Genomic DNA, 26,030 nt, shown 5'->3' with positions numbered 1-26,030 from the left:
TATTACAAACTATTTTTTTACTTATGTAGTACTTTTTGTTTTATAGTTAAGTGAATAGATATATTGATATTTTTTTCTTTTTTTTACATTATCTGTTTCAAACTAATTTGTTCTAATCCTTAGTTTAAACATCAGTTTTCTAATATATTAAGAGTATTTAATAGTATTTCAAAATTATCATTAATTTGAATAATTTCTAATTAATAAATTTTTTTCTACTTATTATATTAATTATCTGCCTTATTCGGCTAGCACAAAAGCGCGCTTTGCGCGCGGTGTGCAATTCTCTTGGCTGTTTTTTTAAAATCTATTTTCAATTTCAAGTACCTCTTAATTGTTTTTTAGTTTACTTCATAGATATGTTTAACCTGAAAACCACTCTAAGAAAGTAATTTATAGTAATTCATATAAATTATTAAACTTATTTTTTTGTTGTTTATGTTAAACGACGCTGTTGTATTCTGGCAAGGTTTTTATAACTTTGAAATTATTTGCCAATTTTGTTTGCCTACTTTTTAAGTAAACTTATATAAAATAGATTTTATATCAAAAATCTCAAGCAGGGTCTTTATGTTGAAAATTAAAAAAATGAACAGTCTGACTATTTTCAAAATTCAATTTTTGTTCAAACTTTTGTGCCACCGATAAAAAAAATATTTTTAGTTAAGTGCATGCATTTAATTTTTTTTTCTTTACAACTTTATAGATTGATTTTTTTTGCGTTAATTTAAGTTACTTAAAAGTATAGAACAATTCTTTTGAATATGAAAATTCAATAAAATTGTTTATTGAACGATAAAAAAAACGCTAAAAAAGTTTGATCTAAGGACCTGGTGTACAAAAAAACATTTCAAAAAAAACTGCTTTGTAGTACAGTTAAGCAAAAAGATACGAAAAAAGAGGTATTACAGGACAGAAGAATATTACGATGATGATCTTAGAAAACCAGCTTAGCAATGAAATGCAAAATTGAAAAATCAACTGAAAGTGTAAAAAAATAATTTTTAGTTTTGTTTTGCAGCCATGAGCACTTTTTTAATTAAGATTTGAATTGTATAGAACTTGAAAATGAATAAAAAATAGTAAAAGCCTTTATTGCTGCTAAGAGATTTACTTTCTGTGAATCACCTTATGAGAATTAAAATATGATTCATATAGAGTAATAATAAAAGATTTAAAAGAGAGAACGAGGCAGAAAACAAACTTGTTACAACAAAAGAAGAATAAAAAATATTCAATATGATGTTAAATCTGAGCATTCATCAGCCACAAACACTTGAAATTTTAGGCAAAAAGGTTAAAAAGAGTCTTGAGAATGTATAATTAAATTTGCCATAAAAATCATAAGCAAGAGAAAAACTCTTTACACCGAGGATTGTGAAGATCAAAAAAGAAGAACCTTTGTCAAAAAAAAAGAGCGAAAACTTCCTGAAAAAGACGGATACACGGTAAACCTTACCGATATCTGTCGTGAGTTGCAACGTTACCAGTATTTTGTGGAAGATCTTAACGGCTTTGTATATATTTCTGACGCGTAGGTTGGTGAAGCGATTGTTGTGGTGACATTGAAAAAAACCTAATACAGCAGTCAATCCTCTAAGTTGGAAACCAAGATCTAATGTACGGTTGTCATTTACAACAAGGATTCCAAAGTAAACTACAAAAGACAACAGAAAGAAATGGGAGAAAACAAGCGACTCGAAGATGATATAAAGATCTCTCGTCTCTAACGGCTTGCACACCCGTGTTTCTCAAACACAATAAAGTATAACAGAAAGTATTAATACTCAGTTGGTTTCAAAACATTCTGAAATATACCTTGTCTGGTTTTTTAAAAGTTAAACGAACACCTTTTTTTTGGCACAAAGCTTTTACTTCAGTGATATAGATAGAAAAAAGTTTTCTGGGACAGTATAAAGTATGTTTGAAAGAATTTATTTGTATAACAGCAGTTAAATGAGTTTAAATTCCCTGGAATACTGCTAAAAAAATTATAAGAGATTTCAAAGTTTTATCTTTATAAATGAAAAAGAAAAGTAGGAATAGTAGCACTACAAAGATTATGAATGAATACAACTTAGACTTAAAATCGTAAATAAAGTTAACTTTTCATAAGTCTTCATTTTATTTGTTGTTTTTTAGAATGATTTTTATTCTTTGAAGTATCATTTTCGACACTATGCAATGATATTTAACATTTCTATAAACCCTTAAATTCTTTGAAGATTATAACACTTTATAACACAGCATAGTGTTAAGTTTCTATAAAAAAAGTAAGTTTTTGAAAAGCAGTAAACTGCAAAAGTTGTTTGTACAATAATGACGTAATAATTATAACTTTGCTTATTGTACGTTTATAACTTTTTGAAATTACAAAACTGTTTTATCTAGAAAGCACTAGTATTTTAAAAAATATAGTTTAAGTACTTAATTTCAAAGATATTTTGGTCGGAAAGTTATATTTTATGTAAATTCATGTAAACATGATAGTCTTTGAAATATTTAATTAATATATGATTTGTAATTTTACTGTGATTTTAAAGTAGAAAAACTTTTCAAATACTTGTAGCACGTTACTGATTAATATTCTACTACGTTTAATTTGTAGGCATACAAATTTTTTCTTCTATGGTATGATACAATTGTTTTTCACTACAGAAAAATTTTATTTTAAATTAAGTTTTAAGTTAAAAAATAATCTTAAGAAACTAAATGTTTAAACTTCACACAAACTTTTGCACTACTTAAACTAATATATTCTTTAAGTTTATTTATTGTAAAAAAATATTATTATAAAAAAAAAATAAGGCATAAGTCAAAAAGTTTATTTTTATGTTATGTATAAAACACAATAAAAAGTTTTCAGAAAATCAGTGAAATTCTTTACAGCTTCATTAAAATTTTCAAAACGAAATTTTAAGTCAACTTTTCCTAAATTAAGAAAAAATTTGAAAAAAGAAAATAAAATTTGAAAACGTGGTAAAAAATCTTTTGATGAAATATCGTTAGTAAAATTGTAACACTAAAATTTCAACGAAGCATTATTGTAATAGTAGAAGATACAAAACTTAACTTATAAAAATGTTATCATGTATAAAAATTTAAAAAAACATTTTACAACAAAAACTATAAAATGCAATTTCTAAGACTATGCTTGAATATAATATAAATTTATCACTGTATATACATTCTTTAATAAAATGAGAGTTAAGTTATAAATAAAAATCAAGGACTAAATGCAAAAAAAAAGCTTGTTATGTTACACTATTAAACAATTAGTTTTAAAGTATTTCAATTTATGTTTAGCTGTTAATCTAGTAGCAAGGTTTTAATAAAAGCTTTTAACATTAAGTTATTTGTAACAAAAAAACTATTTAAGGCTAATTTTGTTCTTGAAACCAGTACAAAATGTGGTAAACAAAAGCTTTAAACGGTCTTGAATAAAAACAATTTTATTGATTAGGTTTTTATACAGTGTTTAACCGTTAAAAGTTTAAAATTATTAGTTTTTTTCTTCGTTTAAGGGGTGCAAGACTATTCAAATTCGGAAAACTCAAATTCCGACAATTCAAATTCTTAAAAAGAAATTTAAACAGCCACAAATAAAATAGTAATGTATATTTGTCAAATGTAAAAAATAAATATGTAAGTCATATTATAATCTACAAACCATTTTTTTCTTTTTGAAAAAAAGTAAATATTTTTAGAGATATGGGTTAAATAAAGTAAAAAACATAGTAATTTTTAGTAATTTTAAAATATCTTGAAAAGTATTTTAGATTTTGAAAAAAGAAAAAATACTGGTTTGTAGATATTAATAAGATCTACAAATGTAATTTTTATTTTCCTCAAATTTATATTACTTATTGAGATATATTCATTTATATATTTTTTTAAGAATTTGAATTGTCGGAATTTGAGTTGTCCGAATTTGAATTGTCATGTAACCCTTGAATAAAAACAATTTTATTGATTAGGTTTTTATACAGTGTTTAACCGTTAAAAGTTTAAAATTATTGGTTTTTTTCTTCGTTTAAGATAAGCTTTGAGCAAAATAGTAGCAGTGCTTGACTTTACAGTGAACTTGATTTCCTATATTAAACAAATTATTTTCTTTAAATTATGAGTTATTTTTTATTTATTTATTTAGTCGTTTTTTTAAACACTTTTGATTTATATAACTTTTTGAAAAGAAAAGGATCAATTTACCTTGTTAATAGCCAGGTCTAACTTATACAACTTTTTGGAAATTTTAGAACATATATCAGTTTTTGTTTTGTTTGTGACTGTATGTTCTAACATTATTTGGACTATTCTAACTTCAAACCTTTTAAGGATTTTTTGAATCATTAAAACAATTTTTTTATCGTAAGTTTTCACATTTTCCACAACAAATTCATCCATCTAATAATGAATTTTATATTTATATTTTTATTTATATTTAATATATTTTTGAAAAAATTATCTTGAAAAACTCTTCATCATTTATTTCTAGATTATATATACAAATTTCTCCTACCTATTTGTTTGATGTAAAATATTTTTAGTTGCGTGTTACACATTTTATTTTACTATATAATATTTATGTTACCTAAGTTTAACTTATAGTTTGTTTTTTTTAGTTAGGAATGTACTTTAGTCTTCAAAGAATATTATCATTAAAAAGTATTTTAATTAAACGAAAAATAATTATAAAGATTACCTTGTGTCTGTATTCATTACAAATAAAATGTAACTTACCTCTTTTTGAGAAACTGGTAAATAAGTTAAAACTTCTTTAGCTGCAACTTCATTAAAACTGCTGACATTTAATCGAATATTTCTAAAATACATGTTAATAAGATTGTATAGCCGTAGAAATCATAAAAATTATGAATGCATTATTTTAGAAAAGTTAATATTTAAACCATAAAAAATTTGCTTAAGTTATTATTTGAAATATTGTGTTTAAACAATGTTTAAAATTCTCGAAATTTTCAGATTAAATAGTACCTGTAGATTAAAAATAACTTTGTAAACTAAATTACATGAAAAAAATGTGTATACATATTATTATATACACTGGAGTATGTATGGAAAGCATTCTAGATAGTAAAATTAAAATGTTTAGTAGTTATTTCTATTTTTGAAACTAGTCTAAAAGCCTAATTTAAAAATGAAGATAAAATAGTTTTGTGAAAGTTCTTTTTTCTAAATATCGCTTTATTTTTTCAGCTGGGGTTGAATAAAAACAATATTCTAATTCTAAATACATTACGAGTAAGTGGTTGTACGGACGTCTATATATTTTCAATCAACATAAATAATACTTACTCAAATAAAACTTTTTGTTGATCATCTTTTTTAAACTTTACTTTTAATAAACTTCTTTCTTCAAAATTTTCGACTGAAAATGTCTGTTTACAAATTTTAATTGTTAAAAGATTTTTTTTTTCTAAAATAATTAAACTGTTCAGTTATGCAAAATAACTAAATAAATTTATTCTCTATAAAAAAGCAAAATAAACTTTTAAAGTTTTTATTTGCTTAAATATTAGCTAATTTTAACAACTAAAAAGCAAAACCTGCTTACTTTATTTGTAGACAAATCTAATTCAGATATTTTCTCCAAAATTTTAGAACAAATTGTATTTTGTGTATTGTTTGTTAAGTCATAATGCAGTTTTATGCAAAAAACGATTGATTGCTGCCTATTTAAAACTTTTTTCATTTTTGTAAATAATTCTTCGTTTAATTCTTTTACGTTTGAGACACTAAAATAATGTTTGTAGTCGGTTACAAGTTTAAAATATTTAGTAAAAACTCTTTTAAAACTATATTATAATATATAATCGTAATTTATTAACTGTTATGTCTTAGCTTAGCATTAAATAAGCTTAAAACTTATGAAAGTGAACACAAAATAAAAATAACTTAACAGAATAAAAATAAAAACTTAAAACATTTTATTTTATTACTCTTAGCTTATAATAAAAATAATTTTAAAATTAAACAACTATGAAATTTCTGTTCTCATTGGATTTCCTTCAATTCGTAGGAAACTTTTGTCATCATGCTTTACTTCAATTCTTGGTTTCTAATGTTAATAAACTTTTCAATTTAAGTTAGAATGTAAGAATGGTAAAGTCTTAAACATATACTGAAATATATCAAAACGGGTTATGCTAGTAACTCACAGTGTCAAATTTTAAGTGATTTATCCTACAAATTGTCATTGGAATAATGGAAATAATTTTCAGTCCTGTTTCAAAAGTAAGGCCATTCATCATTTGAAAACGAACATTTTCAACTTGAACGTTATATATTGCCTTGAATAGTTCAACATACCATAATACTGATGTAGATTCTACATTATATACACAAATTTCTTCAACCTGTTTGTTTAATAGAGAAATTGATTGAAGAATACTTATTCGTTTTCTAAAAATAATACTTTACTTTTAGTATATAGTACTTTTGTTAATTAAAATAATAAAAATATCTATTATAGATAAAACCATTCAAAATTTTCAACAAATGTTATCATAAACTTATAATTGCTTCACTAAGCTTTGTACAATTTTAAGTTTTGTCTTGTCTTTATACGTATAAAAACTTTAATTTAACTTACTTTTATTTTCGAAGCACGGAGGTAGTCTAAAAGTTTTATTATTGCAATTTCATCAGAATCACTAACATTGAGTTCAATATTTCTATAAAATAAAGTCACTGAGATTGTTTAGTCATACAAATCAAGAAAATTTATTATTTAAATTTTAAATATTTTTAAAATGTAAGGTTAAGATTCTTTTTGTTAGTTTTCAACTTTAATTAAGATGTTTTAGAATACATATCTTTAGTCTTTTACTTAGTTTAAATGTCAAATTTTATGGATATTAACAATCTCTAACAAAATAATTTACATTTAGTAAGGTTACATGACAATTCAAACTCGTACATTTCAAACTCTGACAATTCAAGTTCTTAAATAATTTTTAAAGAACTATATCTAAAAAAGTAATCAAAATTCGAAAAAATAAGTATGTAGATATTATTAAAATCTACTAGCCATTTTTTTTTTTTTGCATACCTTAAATACTTTTAAAATACTTTAAAATTACTAAAAATAACTATGTTTTTTACTTTATTTAACCCATATCTCAAAATATATTTAATTTTTTGCAAAATAAAATTGCCGGTAGGTATTAATAGGACCTACATATATATTTTTTAAACTTAACAAATATTTATTACTTTTTTACTTGCAGCCCTTTCAATTGTTTTTAAGAATTTGAATTGTCAGAGTTTAAATAGTCGTGCACCCATTTAGTATGTTTTTATTTTTCTAAATCCTTGGGATATATAATAAGCATTTCTAATATTATATACATAATGTTTAGTGATTGTTATTTTGTTTGCAACTATTGCAACTAGTATAAAAATGAGGTATCAAAAGTCTGATAGAACAACTATATGAAATTTTTTTTCTAAAAGTATGTTTAATTTTTTATTATTTTTATTTGTGGCTAAACTTGAAAAAAATAACTATTGCTTTATTAGTAAGTATCTATACGCTTTGACATTTCTTTGAATCATAAACGTTATTTACTCATAGAATACTTTTTTTTGGTCTTCTTTTATTAGTTTTACTTTTATTAAACTTTGTTCCTCAAAATTTTCAACGATGACTGAAAATATCTGTTTTAAAAATTTTAATTGTTACAAAAAATAAATTTGTGTTCCTAAAAAAGTAATATTAATCAATCGTATACAAATAGAAGACAAAATTCTTCTTGTACCAAACTTATAAAAACATTTTATGGTTAAATATTTTATAAACCGATTAATGTTTACACAAAGCATTCTTAAGGGATACTTTGTTTATTTAAAAAAGTATCATTGTTAAAAATACTTACTAGTAGAAGTTAAGATATAGCATATTGTTTATTAAAAATGGCAAAAAGAATCTTAAATAAAATTCAAGTTTAATTTTGAATTAAATGAAAAGGTTACTAAAAAATGTATAGAAATCTAGCAACACACTGTAAAGAAAAGCTTATATACAAATGTATAGTGTAATTAAATAAACTTAAGCACTTTTCCTAGAGCCCACATTTATTAAGAAAAGTAAATTTTAAAAACAAACTAAAACATATGTTTCATAAAGCTAAATGTTTAAATATTCTGCTGGTACGATTTTTAAAAATCCGTAATATTTGTACTGTACAACATTCAATAATTACGTCATAATGTTTTTTGTTTTTTGTATAACTTTTAAACCTTTATTTACTAAAGTGCTATTTACTTTGAATTGAACTAGCTGAAGATTAAGACATTATTTTTTTGTCCTAATGAAAAGTATGTTCTGGAATTTTTTAATCACATTTGCCTAACAAACTATTAAAAAGCCCTTAAAGTGGGCTCTGTAGAAAGCGATTAAGTTTAAATAATCATTTTGTTTTCTATATAAATTTATGTATATCAAAAGATTTTTTAAAAGTTCTGGCCAATAGTGCTTGCTAAGGAGTGATTTTATTTTTACTATGTAAAAACAATATGTTTATACGACCGTTTCGTATATGATATTAATAACCTCATATAGTCATCAATAAATCTATAGTTTATTAACAGTGTTTAATAGAAGTTTAGAATTTTAAAATTTTATAATTATATGACGTAGTAATATTAGAGGTTGTTTGTATAGTAAGTTAAGTTTGAAAAAATACGCTGATCTTGTTAGTTTAAGAATTCATGCATTTTGAAAAGTTTGGAAAGGTATAAAAAAAAACGCTATAAACTGTATTAGAAAATGTTTTAAGCTATTCGTGTTCCCAGCTTGATTTAATTTGATTTGCGATTATTTTAGAGGCTGTTTTTACTGAATGAAATTTTAAAAACTAAGATTTTTACAGATAATTAATTTGGATTATATAGAGATGACGGACTATGGATAACAAGAAGTACGTTACCGAGATCAGCTGATAACACTGCTAAATATTTGATTAAACTATTTAAACAAAACGGCTTTAAAATAACAACAGAATCAGGATTAATCCAAACAGATTTTTTAGATGTGTCGTTCAACATATTTAACTCAAGTTACCAACCCTACAACAAACCAAAGTCACCAAATTTATACGTAAACAACAACTCAAATCACCCCCGACAAGTACTAAGACAACTACCCGAACCAATAAACAGAAGACTAATAAAAGCATCTAAAAATGAAGAATCTTTTAACAATGTAAAAGAAGTTAACCAAAAAGCATTAATTTCTGCCAATTGCAAAGATACTCTGAATATAAAAAAAAAAGACTGATAGGTAAGACCATCCTATTAAAAAGAAATAAAAGACAAAGTAAAAAAGATGCAATATTTTTCAACCCACCGTTTAGTCTAAGTCTAAATTATAAAATAGGCAAACAATTTCTAAATCTGATTACCACATCCTTTGATAAAAACCACACATATGTTTTAATATTTATCCGCAACGTATTTAAAGTACCTTACAGTTGTACAAGTAATTTCAGAAGCAAACTAATGGCACTAAACAATAAAATATTTAACAAAAACAATATAAACGATAAAAGCAACACAAAAGGTACACTTTGCAATTGCAACAAAAAACCTTGCCCTTTAAACAATCAATGCCTAGTTTCAAACATAATATATAGAGCAACAAAAACATCAAACAAAATAACCAAATAGTACTTAGGATCTACAGGAAATAGATTTAGACAAAGATATAGGAACCACAAATCATCATTCAACAACATCAACAAAAGACATAGAACAGAACTGGCAAACTATATTTGGAGTTTAAAATATAACAATACAGACTGCAAAATTAAATGGGAAATACTAAACAGGACAAAATCAAAATTCAGTACTAAATTCGGCTGCAAACTTTGCGACTTAAAAAAAATAGAAATTGATAAATCTGAAGGACATAACACTAAACAAAAAATGCGAAAGACAAAATATATACATACGTTACCAAAAATTATTTTTTTTTAAGTTCAAAACTAACTAAATATTAAATAAAAGTAAAATTAAGCCGCGATCACGAATTTTACTTTTAAACATAGTTTAAAAAAAATTTCTAATACAAACTTTCCAAACTTTTTAAAACGCACAAATTCTTAAACTAAGAAAATCAGAGTGTTTTTCAAACTTAAATTGCTTCACAAAAACTTTCATTAATACTACGTCATAATACTCATAAAATATAAAATTCTAAACTTCTGTTAAACATTGTTAATAAACTTTAGCTTTACTGATGAGTATATCAGGTAATATATCTCACATACGAAACGGTCGTATAAAGCTATTGTTTTTTACGTAATCAAATAAGTATACATAAGTTCTAAATTTTAAATGAACTTAAATAATTTTTTAAATTTTGCTTTATACTTGTTAATTGTATGTACCAAAAAGCAAAGACGGCTTACTCTATTAGTAGAAAAATGTAATTCAGATATATTTATAAAAATTTCGGAAATAATTTTATTTTCTTCGTCGTTTGATAGGTCATAATGCAGTTTTATGCAAAAAACTTCTAGTTGAATAGTAGTTAAGACTTTTTTTGTTAATTTAAATAGTTCTTCGTTGCATTCTCTTACGTTTGAAAATCCAAACTTCTCCATCTTTTTAATAATTGAAACTAATTATTGTAAATCAATTTTGGAAACTTTGATTATGTATTTAAACAGTTGTTACAAGCTCGTAGTTCAAGTTCTAATAAATAAAACTTAATATTACATCTTAAAACTTTGCTGAAATATATTTTCTAAATTAGTTAACACTAATTATTTTTTTATCATGAAATATTATAAGAAAAACATGAAAAAATGTTAAAACAAATTGATAGCATTATTTGTTATAAATTAAATCTAGCTATAATTTTTTTTATTTAAAAACTAACTCTCACGCAATATTTAACTTTTTCGGATTTTAGTAATAATATTTTCAAATATTCTTATTTGAGTGAAGTTTCGATTTATGTTTTAATTAACTATAAACTAAGGACATTAGTTTTTTTTATGAAACTAGATGAAATTTTAAGTCATAAATTTCATTATACACCATGGTTTCTCAAAATCATTTTTGTAGTCGCCCATTTGGCAGAAACTTAAAAAACTATCGCAATCTTTATTAGATAACGCTCGTTTAATAGTTATTTAACTGTTTACTTGTTTGCCCCATACTAGTTATTTTCTTTTTATAGCAAAGTTACCTAACTACTATAACTATTTTTAAAATTTTTATTTCAACAAGACTGTTACTTTTCAATAAAACTTTGAAGTACATGTTTATAATTTTTTTAAAAACTTGTAGATTTTACATAAGTACTATGAATGATTAGCAGTTTTGTTATAGATCAACTAAACATACTTTTACTTGTGAAAACAAGGAAATTAACTTTGTGTCAGTGTGAGTTGAATTCAAACTTTCAGCAACAACAAACCTGGTTTTTAAGAGTATTATTAAAGTTTAATATCTTATTTTTTAAAAGCAAATAAAATTATCTGTAAATCAAACAAACAACTTAACATAAGACAAATAAACCAGTTTATGTAGGCAGTTATAAATTTTCCAGAAACTTTAAATTTGAGCAAGTTAGTTATGTCCCAGTCTTCAAGTTCTACAATTATTTCCTGTGTTTATATAATGTTTTAATATTTCACTATAGCAAGTTGCAAAGAGTGATTAAACTAGCAACGCTTCAATTAAAAAAACACATATAATAACTATTAAAACCAAACTATAACAATGTATCGTAATACTAACAATATAACTATGTTAATATAACTGATTATTTAATTTTTATAAATAAAAACTATTTTTGCCCCAAAATAAACATTATTGTGAGAAAAAGTTTGAAGGAATAAAGTATTAAGCTTAAAACACGTGCAAACTGTGTTATACAATGCACAAGCATGATTTTAGATTAAGTAAGTGTTATACTAACTTGATTTGTACTTCTGCTACCAGAAACATTTTCAACAACTTTTTCTGCAAGTCTATAACTAATTTTTTTTTGCATTTCATCTTTTACTGAATAGTCCAACTTAATAAAAAGTGTTTTCATTTTACGGTTAGAAATTAGCTCTAAGCATTGTTTAATAACTTCATCAACAAATAGTTTCACATAATGCAAACTAAACTTTTCGATCTGTTTATTTTAATACCAGTATTAAACATTATATATGATGAAGCTACTGTTAAACATAACGAGATTTATATTAATCAGTTTCAATTTGTTTTGCAGCGTAAAATGTTTGAAATTATAAATAAAGACACACATTAACATTGATAGAAGAGAGAGAGTTTGTTATTTTTTTCATATCATTCGAATTAAAACTGTCATATGAGTTGAATCTTATCTCTTCTATTTTGCTAGTAAATTTTGTGATAAAATCGAGATCATTGCAAATTTTTTTATGATCAGTCCATATATTGAATTTATGGTTTTCTAGCTTTTGTTTTAGCTGATTCACAATGTTAGTCTTACATATTTCGACATAATCTGTTCTTATTACGTATGAATGATCTGTAAAAATAAACAAAAAAATACTCAAATAGTTAAATTAGAAAAATATATTTGCTATAACAGTTTTAGTTATATTTTAGTTCTGTTTGTTTAAAGCAACTAACTAAAGGTTTTTTCTCCATGACATTTTATTATATGTTCTGTTGATGCTTGAATGAGCTTATCTTTCCTTTGGAGTAAATCGTTCGAGTCTAATAAATGTTTATGTTTTAGAGACTGTTGTTTACATACATAATAGCTTAAGAACAACAGTTTATATATTTATACTTATCATCATATAAACATATTTCAACATTTACGGAATAAATAAAAATGGTGTCAAAGTTTCTTCCACTAGCTTCTCGTACTTAACTTTCTATTACAGCTTAAAAATATTAGCTGCTATTTATATTGTAAAGTATTAAAAATGACGTACACTAATCTTGATAAACTATTATTAAAAGCTAGTTTTTTTAGAAAAAAGAGGGTTAAGAATCAACAATAAACAAAAACCATACCAAACGAAATGATATTCATCAGCGAAATTAAAAACATCCGTACTGTAGAAAGTTTATCCTTTCTCTTAGGACTACCAAAACTATCAAGTTCAGGAAAAACTTGTGGCAAGAACCAACAAAACTGATTAAATGAAAGTCTTAACCAGGCATGTTGACAGGTTAAGTATTCCTGTAAAAAGTGTAGGCACATAAAACTAAAGTAAACATTTCATGATTACATAAAAACCAACACTAATTAGAGTTATATATACGTTTCCCTAATTCTAAGCTAAAAGATAGACAGAGGTCTTGTATACTAATTTAAAAAGTTTAAGCTTTTTTGACCTACCTGTATGCTCTGATGAGAAAAATAAAACATGCATGGTCCAATAAGGGCAGCACTTGTGTCCCCATGAATTCCGATAATAAGGTCCTGTACATCTTTCGCCTCTATGTTGAAGTTTTTGAGGTCGTTTTGATTTATTACAACCGACCCAACCATAGTTTTAGTAAAAGCTAACTTTGAAATCTTTTTAAGATTGTTTTCGTCTTGAATCTCTCCAGCGTTGTGAGATGAATGCTGCAACCGTCTCAAAAGCTCGTCGAAAAGATTGGCTGTTGATTGAACAACCTTCCAAATTTCCACACTTCCGACTAGGTCATACAGTTGGCAGAATATGCGTAAGAAAAGAGGACAGTAAATCAGCTGTTGCACTCTTGGTGATTTTTCTAAAAGCTTTGCAACTATTTTGTCAACATCCCTAGTGTTTATATAAAACTCCATAAGAGATTTCATGTCTTGTTCGGTCAAATCATCCAAAAAAAGCACATGATCTGGTTGTATGTCAGGATGGAAATTTAGGATTGAGTGCGGCCTAGAAGTTAAAACAAGTCTGACGTCTGGTAGAACTTTTCTTGACAAAAGCAGAAACATTAATTCGGAAGGGTTAAACTCTTCCTTAACTTCTACTTGAGATCGAACTTTTAAACCTTCAAACTTTATATCAGTTTGATCAAGACCGTCAAAAATGACAGTTATAATGTTTTGATTTTGCAGTAACCATTTAAACGCAACATCTAAGTCATGTTCTTTCAGTTGGAATCTGTTAGTTAAGTGCATCAAAGGAAGTCTTAGTAACAGCTGTTTTAAACTAATTGGTTTTTTTGGATCTAGAAATGCTAGAGGCACGAACACACAGCGTCGCTTTTCTTCTATTGTTTTGAGGACTACCCTCTTGCTAATAGTAGTTTTTCCTGCACCAGCTGGGCCTATTATCAACATATAAACTGAGTGACTTCTTAAATTTCGACGTGATGTTTCGTTTCTCTGTTCATCATTACTAGTGGACCTAGTAAAAAAAATAACTTAAAATAAACGAAACCAAAACTAAACTTTAAACCTGCATGAATATTTTTAAAATTGTAGGCTACAAAACTGAAGCTGGATGAACAAAATCTTGTTTTGAACTAAAGACAACAATATCTTTTAAATAATTACTTTTTTGAAAGTTTATAAATTAAAATCTGTCTTTAGATAAAATTATCATATTAAAATAGTTAAAAATAAAATCTATTTGTTCTGTAAACTTTTATATATTTTAAGTATATTAACTCTTAAGTCCTTATTAGTTGTTATTCTAATATATTTACTAAGCATCTGTAGTTAACAACAATCATAAAAAGTTAAACTTTTAACACATGTTGACTCATTTATTAAAATATTATAATAATTCAAAGTTTCTCAAAATTTTCTTTTTGTAAAAATTTTACAAATAAGATAGAAACCTTTTTTCAAAATGCTCAAGTTAAAACAATCTAACCCAACAAGTTCATCAAAAAGAATTATTTCAGCATCTTTGTAAGCTCTTCTTTGTTCTTCAAGAACTCGATACCTTCCATCTGTTATAGCGTTGTTTTTCGTGAAATGATCTTCACTGAGCTTTATAACTGGGTGGACAACTGGTAGACCTTGCATATATTCTTCACTGTCATTTTTTCCTATTGGATCTTTCAAGATGCTACAGAATTTCTTAAGAACTTCTTCGATTACGCGTATTAAGCTACTTTCTGTATGTATTAAATTATTTTTTGAAAAGTTTTCGATGAGGCTTTGAAGTTTTACATTTAAAATAAAACTTTTACAGTCACCCTTAAAACCTATATTAGTGTTTGAAAGATACAGGTTTTAGAAAATATAGCTTTTTTCTTTGTTTTTGAACTTTTTAACCAAACAATATTGTTTATATATGCTTTTTAAGTACAAAAAATTCGAAATAAACTTGTTTTAGTTATAACTTTTCTTTATAAGTAACAGTTTAGTTTACTACACTAACTACCATATTTTAATCAAAAGATAATAAACGAAACAAAAAAATACACTGTACATAAACTAAAAATCACATAACCTTTTCATTTTGAATTCTTGTTTTTATTTAATTAAAAAAATTACCATAAAGGCCTTGGTTTTCGTTGTAGATGATGTAGTCAGAGTAATCTAAAAAGTAAACGTATTTTCAAAATTAAATATAATAATAGTGATGATATTAAAATTAAATATAAGTTATCCAATAAAAGTGATTAACCTAAAACAAAAATCATATTTCGCTATTTAACATTAGTAAAATGGTAGTAATTAAAAACTGAGATATCAATTTAAGCTTTAAATTGAAAGCTTTTTTTTATAGATTTCAAGTGTTTTGCTACAAATATGTTTAGTTCACTGAGCAATAGTCATGTTTGAAAACTATATTTGTAACTAAAAATATTTACTTACCAGGCCTAACAACCGAAGCGATTTCAACCAAACCGTTTGTTTCCAAAGCATTGATTAACGCCAGAGTCCAACCACTTTTCAACTGTCCAAGTTCACCTTTTTGCAGAACAAGTTCTGCCATCTTGTAAAATTGCCCTTCATTGTGTAGTACCTCAATACTTTGCTGTTTTTCAAATTTTTATTCAATCTATTAAACTGTATAACTATTAAAACTTATGTTATAAAAGTGGTTATGTAAAAATAAACTGTAAATTTATTTTTGTAAACTTCAAAGAATGTTTGAAAAGAAATTTTGTTATTTTAATAACATATTTAAAATAAAAGTTGTAAAAACATATACCTTTAACTCATCATTGCAAAAGTCTTTCAGTTCCAAATAAACTTGATGTTGATTAATGCTTTTGAGAGTTTCTAACAATTGTGAATCAGTAAACACTTTAAACGTAAACAAACTGTCGTGCAATTCGTCCTTTGATACTGTTTCGCTCATTTTTTAACCTTTAAGTTAGTATTTAGACTTGTATTTAGTTTCGTACTTTTAGTATTGTTACTGAAAACACCTGAATAAAACATAATAAAAATGAACACAACGCGATTTTGGAAAAAAAAAAGCAGTTTAGAATGTTAGAGTTAAATACAAATTTTATTTATAACCTTTTTCATTAGGAAAAAATTGAAGAATTAAGCTAAAGTAATACTAAGATTACAAATTTATTAGGAGGTTTGAATAAAATTTCTGGTAAAAGACAAATATTAAAGAGTTAAAGCTTTCTTTGTCAAAGAGAAAAAAAATCACATGTAAAATTGAAGTTTATAGCTTGTTCAAAATTTAGAAAAAGAAAGATTTAAATCCAAATTATTTTACAACCGTTAACTTAGCTCGATTAGCATTTTTTGCATTAAAAAAAATGTCCAAACTTTACATCCTATCATTTTCATCATCTTTAAAGCTGACTAAATTTTTTTATATTCTAGAGAACGCTCCTTTACCGTTTATTTCAAAAAAATCCATTGGATTTTGGTTTGACTTTTTGAATGGGGCCCTTTAGAAAAAAATGCTTTTTTTGGATACTTTAACTCCAAACGATGAAATTATTCTTAATTTTTTTAATTTTTTTTCTTTGCTGTATTTTTTTTCCAAACTTCTTATATTTTAATAATATATACAAAAAAGCCCGATTGTAAATTTCAAAGACCCTCAATTTTTTAATGGTCACCGAAGCAAAAAAAAAACTTAAATTTCTTTTAATACCCTCAATTATGACTATTTTAAACTGTCCACGCATTTTTTACCTAAACTGTTTTAATGTAAGACATGACCCATGTACTTTTTACTAAAATTATTAGAAAATAAAGTCCTTCATATTTCTTTTCTCCCTGGTTAAAATAAATTCCAGCCTTAGAAAGTTCCGCTTTCATTAGGCTTTGCTTTGTAAGACAAATTTGTGGCGAGCTTTACAGATCATTACAGAGGTTTATGTTATCAGCATGCTTAGTAGAAATATTCTCTTCGTTCCGCTTTTTCGTGCGACTGTTTTTGTTTTATTTTTTAGCTCCACCCACTCTTAAAATTTGATTAAGATTGTATATTTCAAATATTGTAAAAAGTTCCTCGAAATTTCATCTTACGTCTATAACTCCTCAAGATGTTTTAGTCGACACAAAATCATTCAAAAAATGTACAAAAAATATTGCATAAAATTAGCACATCTTTGTTTAACATTAACATTAAATCACTTAATATCATTAGTAAACGTTATTAAATTTGTTAAAGTTTATTAAACTTTGACTTAAGAACTTTTGTTGAAAAGTTTATTACTGAATAAAAGTTAAAACTAAGATTCAATTAATAAAATGAATGGATCTGTTCGTCTTGTCTTCTTTTAGAAAGTTTTATGGAAAAAACAACCTTTTATTTTGTTTTTTTTATTTTCTTTTAAAAACATCTCTAAAATGGTGTTAGTGGTAAAAACTTTATTCATCTACTACTTATGGACCTGTAGTTGATATTATTCTAAACAAAATATGTTTAGACATTTTTTAAAGTATACTTTTGTAATTAAAAAAATAAAAATCATCATAAATATTTAAAAATACTTCTTATAGCTCTAACTTTTGCAGTTTTACAACCAATAAAGTAATTATAAAGTGTTAAGTAAAAAAAATATTGCATATCGGTATAAAAGCTAGCTTTTTAATGAAAATAAGTAGTAACTATCCAAATAGTACTAAATAAAACATTTTGTTAAACAAAACGAAACTGATGTCGAATGTAAAAAAGCAGATCTAGCCTGGTAAAAGGTATTGCTTTTTTATTCAAGCGTGAAATCACTGACTTAAAGCTAATCAAAGCTTAACCGCTTCAGTGCTCAATTAGCATAGAAACTATTAAAATTTTAACAACTCTGAAACAGATATAATGTTAATGATTTGTTTGCACACTTAATTCACAATTTTAGTGTTAATTATTTAAACTACAACTAACGTAAACAGATTTTTCACGAAAAGGTATATCACTCTAGGTAGTCTTTTATTACTAGAATAGAACTTTCTGTACAATGCACAATAAAAATTTCATCAGACGGATTTTCTCCTTTCTAAATTTACTTAATTATCTCGCTATTTTGCATGCTCGTTTTTTTTCTGTGCAAAAGTACTTTCGTGCAATTTTGTCCCTTCGTGCAATTTTTTACGTTCGTGCAATTTTAACACCTACCCATGTAAATATTATTTATTTATTTTTATTTAAAATCTTGTTTTCTTTCATATTGAAGTTTAGTATAATTTTAATTTAATTTAAGTTTACATAAATACATGTTTATTCTTTAATAATGGATATTTTTATGAAAATAAAATTCTAGTTTTATATTTACTAAAAACTTTTTGAATTTATATTAGTTTTTAGACACAATAATTTAGTTTCAATTTTAAAAAAGCTAAATAAATTCAAAAAAAAATAAATAAAATTAATATAAACCTAAATAAATTTAATTTAATTACACTAATACATGCTTATTATTATTTTTTTATAAAATATAAAGGTTTTATAACATTTTTTACTTACTTATTTTAAGTTAGAATTTTTTTGTGCAAAATTGACCCTCCGTGCAAAACTTTCTGTCGTGCAAAATTAACCTTCTGTGCAAAATTGTAACTCGTGCTAAATTGAGTTTCCGTGCAAAATAGTCTTCGTGCAATTTTGTCCCCTCGTGCAGTTTTGTACCCGCGTGCAAACTAGTCTTCGTGCAATTTTGTACTCTCGTGCAATTTTGTTCTCATGCAATTTAGTCCCCACGTGCAATTTAGTAGCCTCGAGCAATTTTGTCTTCGCGCAATTTAGACCCGTTTCCACCTTGAAAGCATCTAAAATATGTGATTGACAAATTTAAGCAAAAGAACTTTAAAAATATAAGCAAAAGTAATTTAATTTAGTCTAAAGTCTAGGTTATCACATGAATTTGTTTGTAAAGTTGTTGAGCATCTAAAACAATTGAATGTAAGCTTTTCATTTCTCTATTTAAAAACCAGGTTCATAGTAAAAAAGTTACTAATACAAAAAAAAATATTAGTGAAAATAACTACTTTTTTAACTAATACATAATTTTTTGTAGTATAGTAAGTAGTTGTAGATACTGCATTATAAAAGTGAAACTGTACTCAATACTTATTTGTTTTGAAATTAAGGTAAATGTCATGTGCTACTTTCTATTTATTGTAATTGAACGGTAAATTTACTCTATGAATTACAAATCACATACAAATAAAAAAAGTTGACATTTTTGTTAAAAACTGTCAGTTTTAAAGTAAACGTGTAATTTTATTCATTTTAAGTTACAAATGACTTTGCTAAAATTCGAAAAGAACTACTACACCAATAATATGCTTCATGAATATTTGTTTTAGGTTAATAGTTTACATTAATAAATGTTTTCGTTATGAAAATATATTTTAACGCATGCTTTAAGTTCAGACAAATAATATTGCTGTTAGGTAACAATTGTCTGCTGAATACACTTATTTGTAATCGTATATACATGTCTTGTTTGTTACTACAGTTTTGGTATAAACAAGTTGAAAAAGTCATACTAAAACCGTCAGACTTTTTAGATTTTTTCTATTATTATGCTTATAAGCAGTCATTGTAATGTTTAGATAACATAACTTTTAATTGTTCTTATTAGCTTCGTTAGCTTCCAGTCTCAACAACTTTGCACTTACAAAAAAAAATTTGTTATTTTTAACAAAACTTTCAATAATTTTAGAAGCTATATTTTGCCATAAAACGTTTATCTGTGTCTATAAAATCCACTTTTTTACCATTAAAACATATTGTACTCTAAATTTCATTTACTACAAAAGCTATAAGCAGAAAAACTAGAAAAACCGAACTTTTAGCTTATTACTATTGTCCTTATTTCATATTTGTTTAAATAAAAACGCTGTTTATTATAATTTTAACTTAATATTCTCAGTAAGAAATGAAAATGTTGATTATGTGACGCCACAACTAAGTTATACTACTTTACAAATAAATATTTTTATTTTAGTTTTTTAATATTAGTGAAAGTTATTGAAAAAAAAAGTATATCTAAAACTTTATTAAAAATATCCTAATCTATAAAATTAACAGTTTACTTCTTTTAAGCAAAGTTAATATGTTGCTTAGCTGTTTATGAAGTTTTAACGTAAAAATCCTATACTGATTACTTTGTAATTTAAATGTATTAAATTATTAATTAAACTTGTGAATAGTTAGTTACAAAATAAAGACTTACGGTTAAATATAATGCTATGAAAACAATTCAGTTAGAAGTTTTTGATTTTATATTTACAATTTTTTAGTCTTAGTCGTTCATACATTTTCTTTGCTTTTACTTTCTGATTATAAAACTTTCACTCTAGCGATACCTAGCGAGCTTTTAAAACCAGACATTAGGAAATTTTAATGTAATATAAGTATTAAAATAGGCTTTGTTGAATTGAGGCAATTGTTTTTCAAAACATTTGTAGGTCTATAGGAGGTACTTGAAATGATTTTATCTAGTTAACTAATTAATTAACTCTATAAATATACATTAAAAAACCTAATAAAAAATTTAGTAAACAAAATAAGTCAATTAAGGTAAGTCCAATTTAATGTTTTTTTTTAACTTAAAGAAAGATTTTAAAAATTTGTTTTATTATTTAAATCTAAATCACCATAGAGTAAATAAAAGTCTTTGATAAATTTATTTGACTTTAAATGTTTCAAATTGGTTTTCTAATGAATCATTAAGTCTAATCATTATACAAAGCTATTAATAAAAGAAAATATAAAGTTTAAAAAAGCTCTAAATGTTTACAAATTTTATGTTTCGAGTGTTGTTCAAATGGTATTAAAAGTTAGAGTTAAAATAAAAGTTTTTAAAATTTATGAGGCATTATTAATGTTAAGGTGTCTTAAAACCATATAATTGGAATACTTAGTTTAAGTACAATTTTCGTAGCATATATGTTTCTTATTTAATACTTAAGAAACTATATTTATATCTGAACTTTTATATACTTCACCTTTATCAGGTGAAACTTCAGTACAAAATAACTTTTCTGCAAAACTTAATGTAAAAATTAAAAATAATTTTGTTTTATTTATCACTTAAAGGTTTGATTTTATATTGATAAGACATCTCTATCTTAGTTCATTGTTTATTCGCGTTTTTACTTTATCTCTTCGGTATTAACAACTTTTACGGTATTTTAGAAAATATATATAAAACTCTTAATAGTAAACAATATAGTTTAAAACTTTAATTAACACATCAAATTAGTCACAACTTGTGATGTACCGGACCCACAATTTCGGGTCCGGCCGGACCCGGATCCGGACTTTTTTTTCAAATTAGAATCCGGCCGGAACCGGATCCGGACTTTTTTTTCAAATTAGAATCCGGCCGGATCCGGATATCAGACAAAATTGGCAATATCCGGCCGGACCCGGACCCGGATAGTGAGTCCAATACATCACTAGTATAAACTAGCCTGAGTCAGAATGAGGTTTTTAAAAACTGAAAAAAAACTTTAATCTAATAATAATTAGAACAGCTAGCCACAAGGTTTACAAATTTAGGTGTTATTTACAATTAAAAATCTGAAATCAAGTTCTTGAACAAAATACACTAGAAAACTACAAACTATTGAAAACTGGATCAGCTCAAACTCATTCAAAATCTAAAAGAAAATTAGCCTGAGTTTTTATAAAAAACTAAACTAGCCTGAGGCAGTCCAAGATTTCTAAAATTCCCAAAAAATTTCTAACTAGCAGGGTTGCCACTGTTTAAGTCAATAAAACTAGCTAGAGTGAATATAAACAAGCCTGAGTCAGAATGAGGTTTTTAAAAACTGAAAAAATTACTTTAATCTAATAATCAGTAGAACAGCTAGCAAGGGTTGACAATTTGGTAGTAAAGTTGTGTACTGATTGTGGTACACTTAACCTATTAGTACTACCCATCATAGTTAAATCCTACCTTATTTAATTAATATCTAACAAATTCTAAATTCTAACTGAGACTACTTTCTATAATCAGACACGACAGTTTTGAGTGATGAATCTTTTATATAAAACACAAGAAACACTAGCATATACAAAACTATTAATTACTTTGGTAACACTTTAAAAACTGGAAGCTATTTAAATCTATATCAAAAGACTTAAAACAATAAACTAAAAACTAAATAAAACTTTTAGTAAACAAGAAACTGTTAAATTTTTAATAAACTATTAAACTATAAACCTGGCTTAAATATTTAAACAATTAAACACCAGTTGAAATATTCACTTTTAAAACAAAACACTACTTACAATAAACATTCACAAAAAAGTTCAAGATATTTTGTTGCTTCAAGCTGCACACCAAATTAACTAACTGCTTACATATAAACTGCCTGTCATGTTCTGATGTTTTGTTGCATCAGTATTTAGTTTGAAACATTTTGTCATATGATTCTCATCGGCTCTTACATTCAACCGTATTAACTCTAAATATTCTCTGAGCTCAACTTTAAACAATAAATAATGCAAGTATTTATTCCAAAGTTTTCAATTTTACAACATATGTAATGAGCTGCATTTCTGAAATGTTTATTTCATAGTTTAAATGTAAACAAATGTAAATTAGTCACATGTACAAAATGAGCCAATCACGGTAGATGTTTAATTTTAGCTGACGAAAATGACTCTTATTAATTTACACAGGGTTTGTTTTTGGAAAAATACTTTTCAGTATGCTCTTTTTTACTAACTAGATCCGGGTCCGGCCGGATCTCTGTTAGGATCCGGCCGGACCCGGATACGGACTTTTTTTTCAAATTAGAATCCGGCCGGAACCGGATCCGGACTTTTTTGTTCAAATTAAAATCCGGCCGGAACCGGATACGGACTTTTTTTTCAAATTAGAATCCGGCCGGAACCGGATCCGGACTTTTTTTTTAAATTAAAATCCGGCCGGAACCGGATCCGGACTTTTTTTTCAAATTAGAATCCGGCCGGATCCGGATATGAGACAAAAATGGCAATATCCGGCCGGACCCGAACCCGGATAGTGAGTCCGGTACATCACTAGTCACAAGTAGCTTGCTAAATCTAATAAGTATATAGAATTATAAATTTTAATTTACGACTGAAACATAAAAAAAAGTTGCAATGTCAATCTGTTAGTTGTAAAACTTATACTTATGTAAAGAAACTTGGAAAAAACTAACTATTTTATTTAAAATTCATTATGGAAACTACAAGCTCGTTCATTTACTTTTTTTTTTGTTTTTGGAATAAGAAATATATTTACAACTACTACTAGTGACACAAAGAAAATAAGTTTTGAATATTTGTTTTTAAATATGTGCATCTTATCAGAAAATTTGTGCAAATATCATTATTTTAGTTTTAGTAAACATGTTTGATGATATGATTAAAATTCAGATTTTCACATAGTAAAAAAAAAATTAATCTATTAAGTTAAAGATGATTCAGTTTTAATAATGCTTAGCTGCCAAAATATTTTTTAGTAGTTTATTCAAAGTTTGAGATGACTATGTTATGAAAAAGGATGCTTTAAATTTTACTATAATTTAGAAACTGATTAAGTATTAAAAGCTTATAGATAACATTTTAAACATTTGAAAGATATATTAATTTTAATAATATCTTACTGTACAGTTGAACCGTAGCTTAAACGTTAAAAATTTGCAATTTTGTTAAGAAAGATGCTCTGCAATAAATTGTTATTTAGTTTGGTTTACCTAAAAATTAGAGTGATATGCTTTAAAAAAAATTAAGATCCCTATACTGATGTACTGTTTTAAATAATCTAAGTAATGAAAAAGTTTACAAAAGTGTTTAACTATATCTATAAGTTACAACTGCTATTTCTTTCTGTTTAAAATAAGTCAATATAGTTCATTATGAACAGAATAAATTTTAAACTAATACTTGTTGAGTCCTTTTTCAATTCTTTTTAATGAGAATAACGTTTTTAATGATTAATTTTTCATTTAAACTAATAACTTCTCTTATGAACTAAACTGGCTTAGTTTTAAATTTTTTTATAAACTTTAAGCTTTTCTATAGTTAAAAAAAAATATATATATAACTCTTTAATTTCAGTTCGGCGAGGAAATAAAGCTTATTAAAGCATATTTATTTTCCCCTAGGCTATATTAAAAGTTTTTGAGCAAGCTAATAAAATTGTATGGTTTCAAGTGTGAAATGTATGTATGTTTCAACGAATAATTTCTTCATTTAACTTCTGACTATAGTTTCTTCAATTCATTTGTATAACTTTTATTCCCTTATTTTAATTTTTATTTACAAGCTGTTTATTAGCACCTTTTAATTCAGTGTTCACACTTTTCGTCTCACTATCAGAGTGTTATTTCTCTTTATTCAACCTCATCGTAACTATTCTGTATATAAAAAATAATTCAGTTGGATATCAAATTAAGAAATTTATTAAATTTGAAAAACGTTAATTTTTATATTTATTACAATCTTGATGCTTATTTTTATAAAAATTCAAGAATTAAGCCAGGAAAAAGTTTCATTAAAAAAAAATAACTTCTAAGAATCTAAATCTGGCGTACTAATAATAAATAAAAGCAAACAAATTTTACTTCAAATTAATGTAACTGACTTCAATTTTTCTACATCATTTTTGTCTTTTTCAAAGTTTTTTAGTTCATCTTTATGATCTAGTAGCTGATGACAAAAATATGCTTTTTTTTTGCTAATTAACAAGCATAAAATTTAAAAAAAACTTTTCTAAAATAGTTGGATTAATATCTTATACTAGTTATAGCCATTACAAAAGTAGATACATTTTGTGTTATTAGTTATTTACTGCATTTTTGCGTTATCTCGTTTTCAAATGAAAAGTTTTATTCTAGAAGCTCTAAGTTCTTCGATCTGTATTTTTCGTTGTGCTCAGTTAAACTCAGTGTTTCTCAAAGTGAGAACAGTGGATACCAGTTTATTGTGCACAGAAAATTTGGTGAGTGATAAAAACATTCTTGATGTAGTCAAAAAATATTATCATATTTAATTTTCAAAAGCAGGTTTTCGAAAAGTCCGTAGTTTTTAGAAACTATAACATAATATACAGTAAATAAAAAATTATTTACAACAACCCAGCGTGACCAGAACATATTTTTTATTGATGCAGTAAACACATTTTACATAAATGTTCTGACTGAAAAAAATTCCATTAAAAATAAAAATTTGTTATATTAGTTCTGGCAAAGCTGCTGCCTTAACAGTTTTAATTAACCATTAAAACAAGTTGTAAATTCTTACTTGCTCAATAATATTAAGTTTTCGTAATGTGTTTAGTCAGGTTCAATAAGTATTGAAAGTTTAAAAAGCAAAATACCTAACAACTTGCGATCGAAAGTCTGTTAAAAGTTTGTTTAACATATGACATGGAAAAATATTTAAAAAACTAATAAAAAATGTGTGCTTTTTGATTTCATCGTCAAATTTCTACATTTTTAATTAACACTTTACTCAAAAACTACAGAACAATTGAAAGTTTAAATTTAACAGAAGCATACATGATTCGCATATACGAAAACCTTTTCAACTCTGATTACATAGTAAAAAAAAACAATTCTTACACACATAAAGTTTAAACTAAAAAACAAAGTGATTTTTACCCAAATCCGTTTTGCTTCAATTTTACTACAACTTTTTATTTTTAAAATCTAATACTGCAGTATT

The 26,030-nt window shown here is 25.4% G+C and overlaps 1 protein-coding gene across 1 annotated transcript; it reads right to left on the bottom strand.

The window, feature by feature from the left end:
• Positions 1 to 4,698: 4,698 nt before the first annotated feature.
• Positions 4,699 to 16,127, bottom strand: LOC145845173 (uncharacterized). Its single transcript, XM_082952594.1, has 19 exons — positions 16,122 to 16,127; positions 15,782 to 15,944; positions 15,458 to 15,502; positions 14,829 to 15,075; positions 13,358 to 14,357; positions 13,030 to 13,198; positions 12,637 to 12,723; positions 12,285 to 12,532; positions 11,951 to 12,154; positions 11,548 to 11,636; positions 11,374 to 11,446; positions 10,431 to 10,625; positions 7,589 to 7,677; positions 6,611 to 6,692; positions 6,177 to 6,374; positions 5,997 to 6,076; positions 5,573 to 5,753; positions 5,314 to 5,396; positions 4,699 to 4,822 (listed from the first exon to the last, which is right to left on the bottom strand). Exons 2-19 carry the CDS (start codon positions 15,900 to 15,902, stop codon positions 4,699 to 4,701), a joined length of 3,315 nt encoding a protein of 1,104 aa, XP_082808720.1. The 5' UTR covers positions 15,903 to 15,944; positions 16,122 to 16,127.
• Between the last annotated feature and the right edge of the window lie 9,903 nt (positions 16,128 to 26,030).

Source organism: Thalia democratica, chromosome 9 (assembly GCF_965202585.1).
Source record: "Thalia democratica chromosome 9, ktThaDemo2.hap1.1, whole genome shotgun sequence".
In the NCBI taxonomy this organism is placed as follows: domain Eukaryota; kingdom Metazoa; phylum Chordata; class Thaliacea; order Salpida; family Salpidae; genus Thalia; species Thalia democratica.
Note: the sequence above shows the minus strand (reverse complement) of the source record. Positions and strands in the feature narration are given on the sequence as shown.

Excerpts from the sequence above, each read along its gene's own strand:
- LOC145845173 (XM_082952594.1), bottom strand. The coding sequence starts at position 15,902 with ATGGCAGAACTTGTTCTGCAAAAAGGTGAACTTGGACAGTTGAAAAGT. Across the intron at positions 12,155-12,284 it reads TCTCTTCTATCAATGTTAAT|ATCGAAAAGTTTAGTTTGCA; the intron begins GTGTGTCTTTAT and ends TAAAATAAACAG. Across the intron at positions 11,637-11,950 it reads GTAGCAGAAGTACAAATCAA|GAAATAATTGTAGAACTTGA; the intron begins GTTAGTATAACA and ends ATATAAACACAG.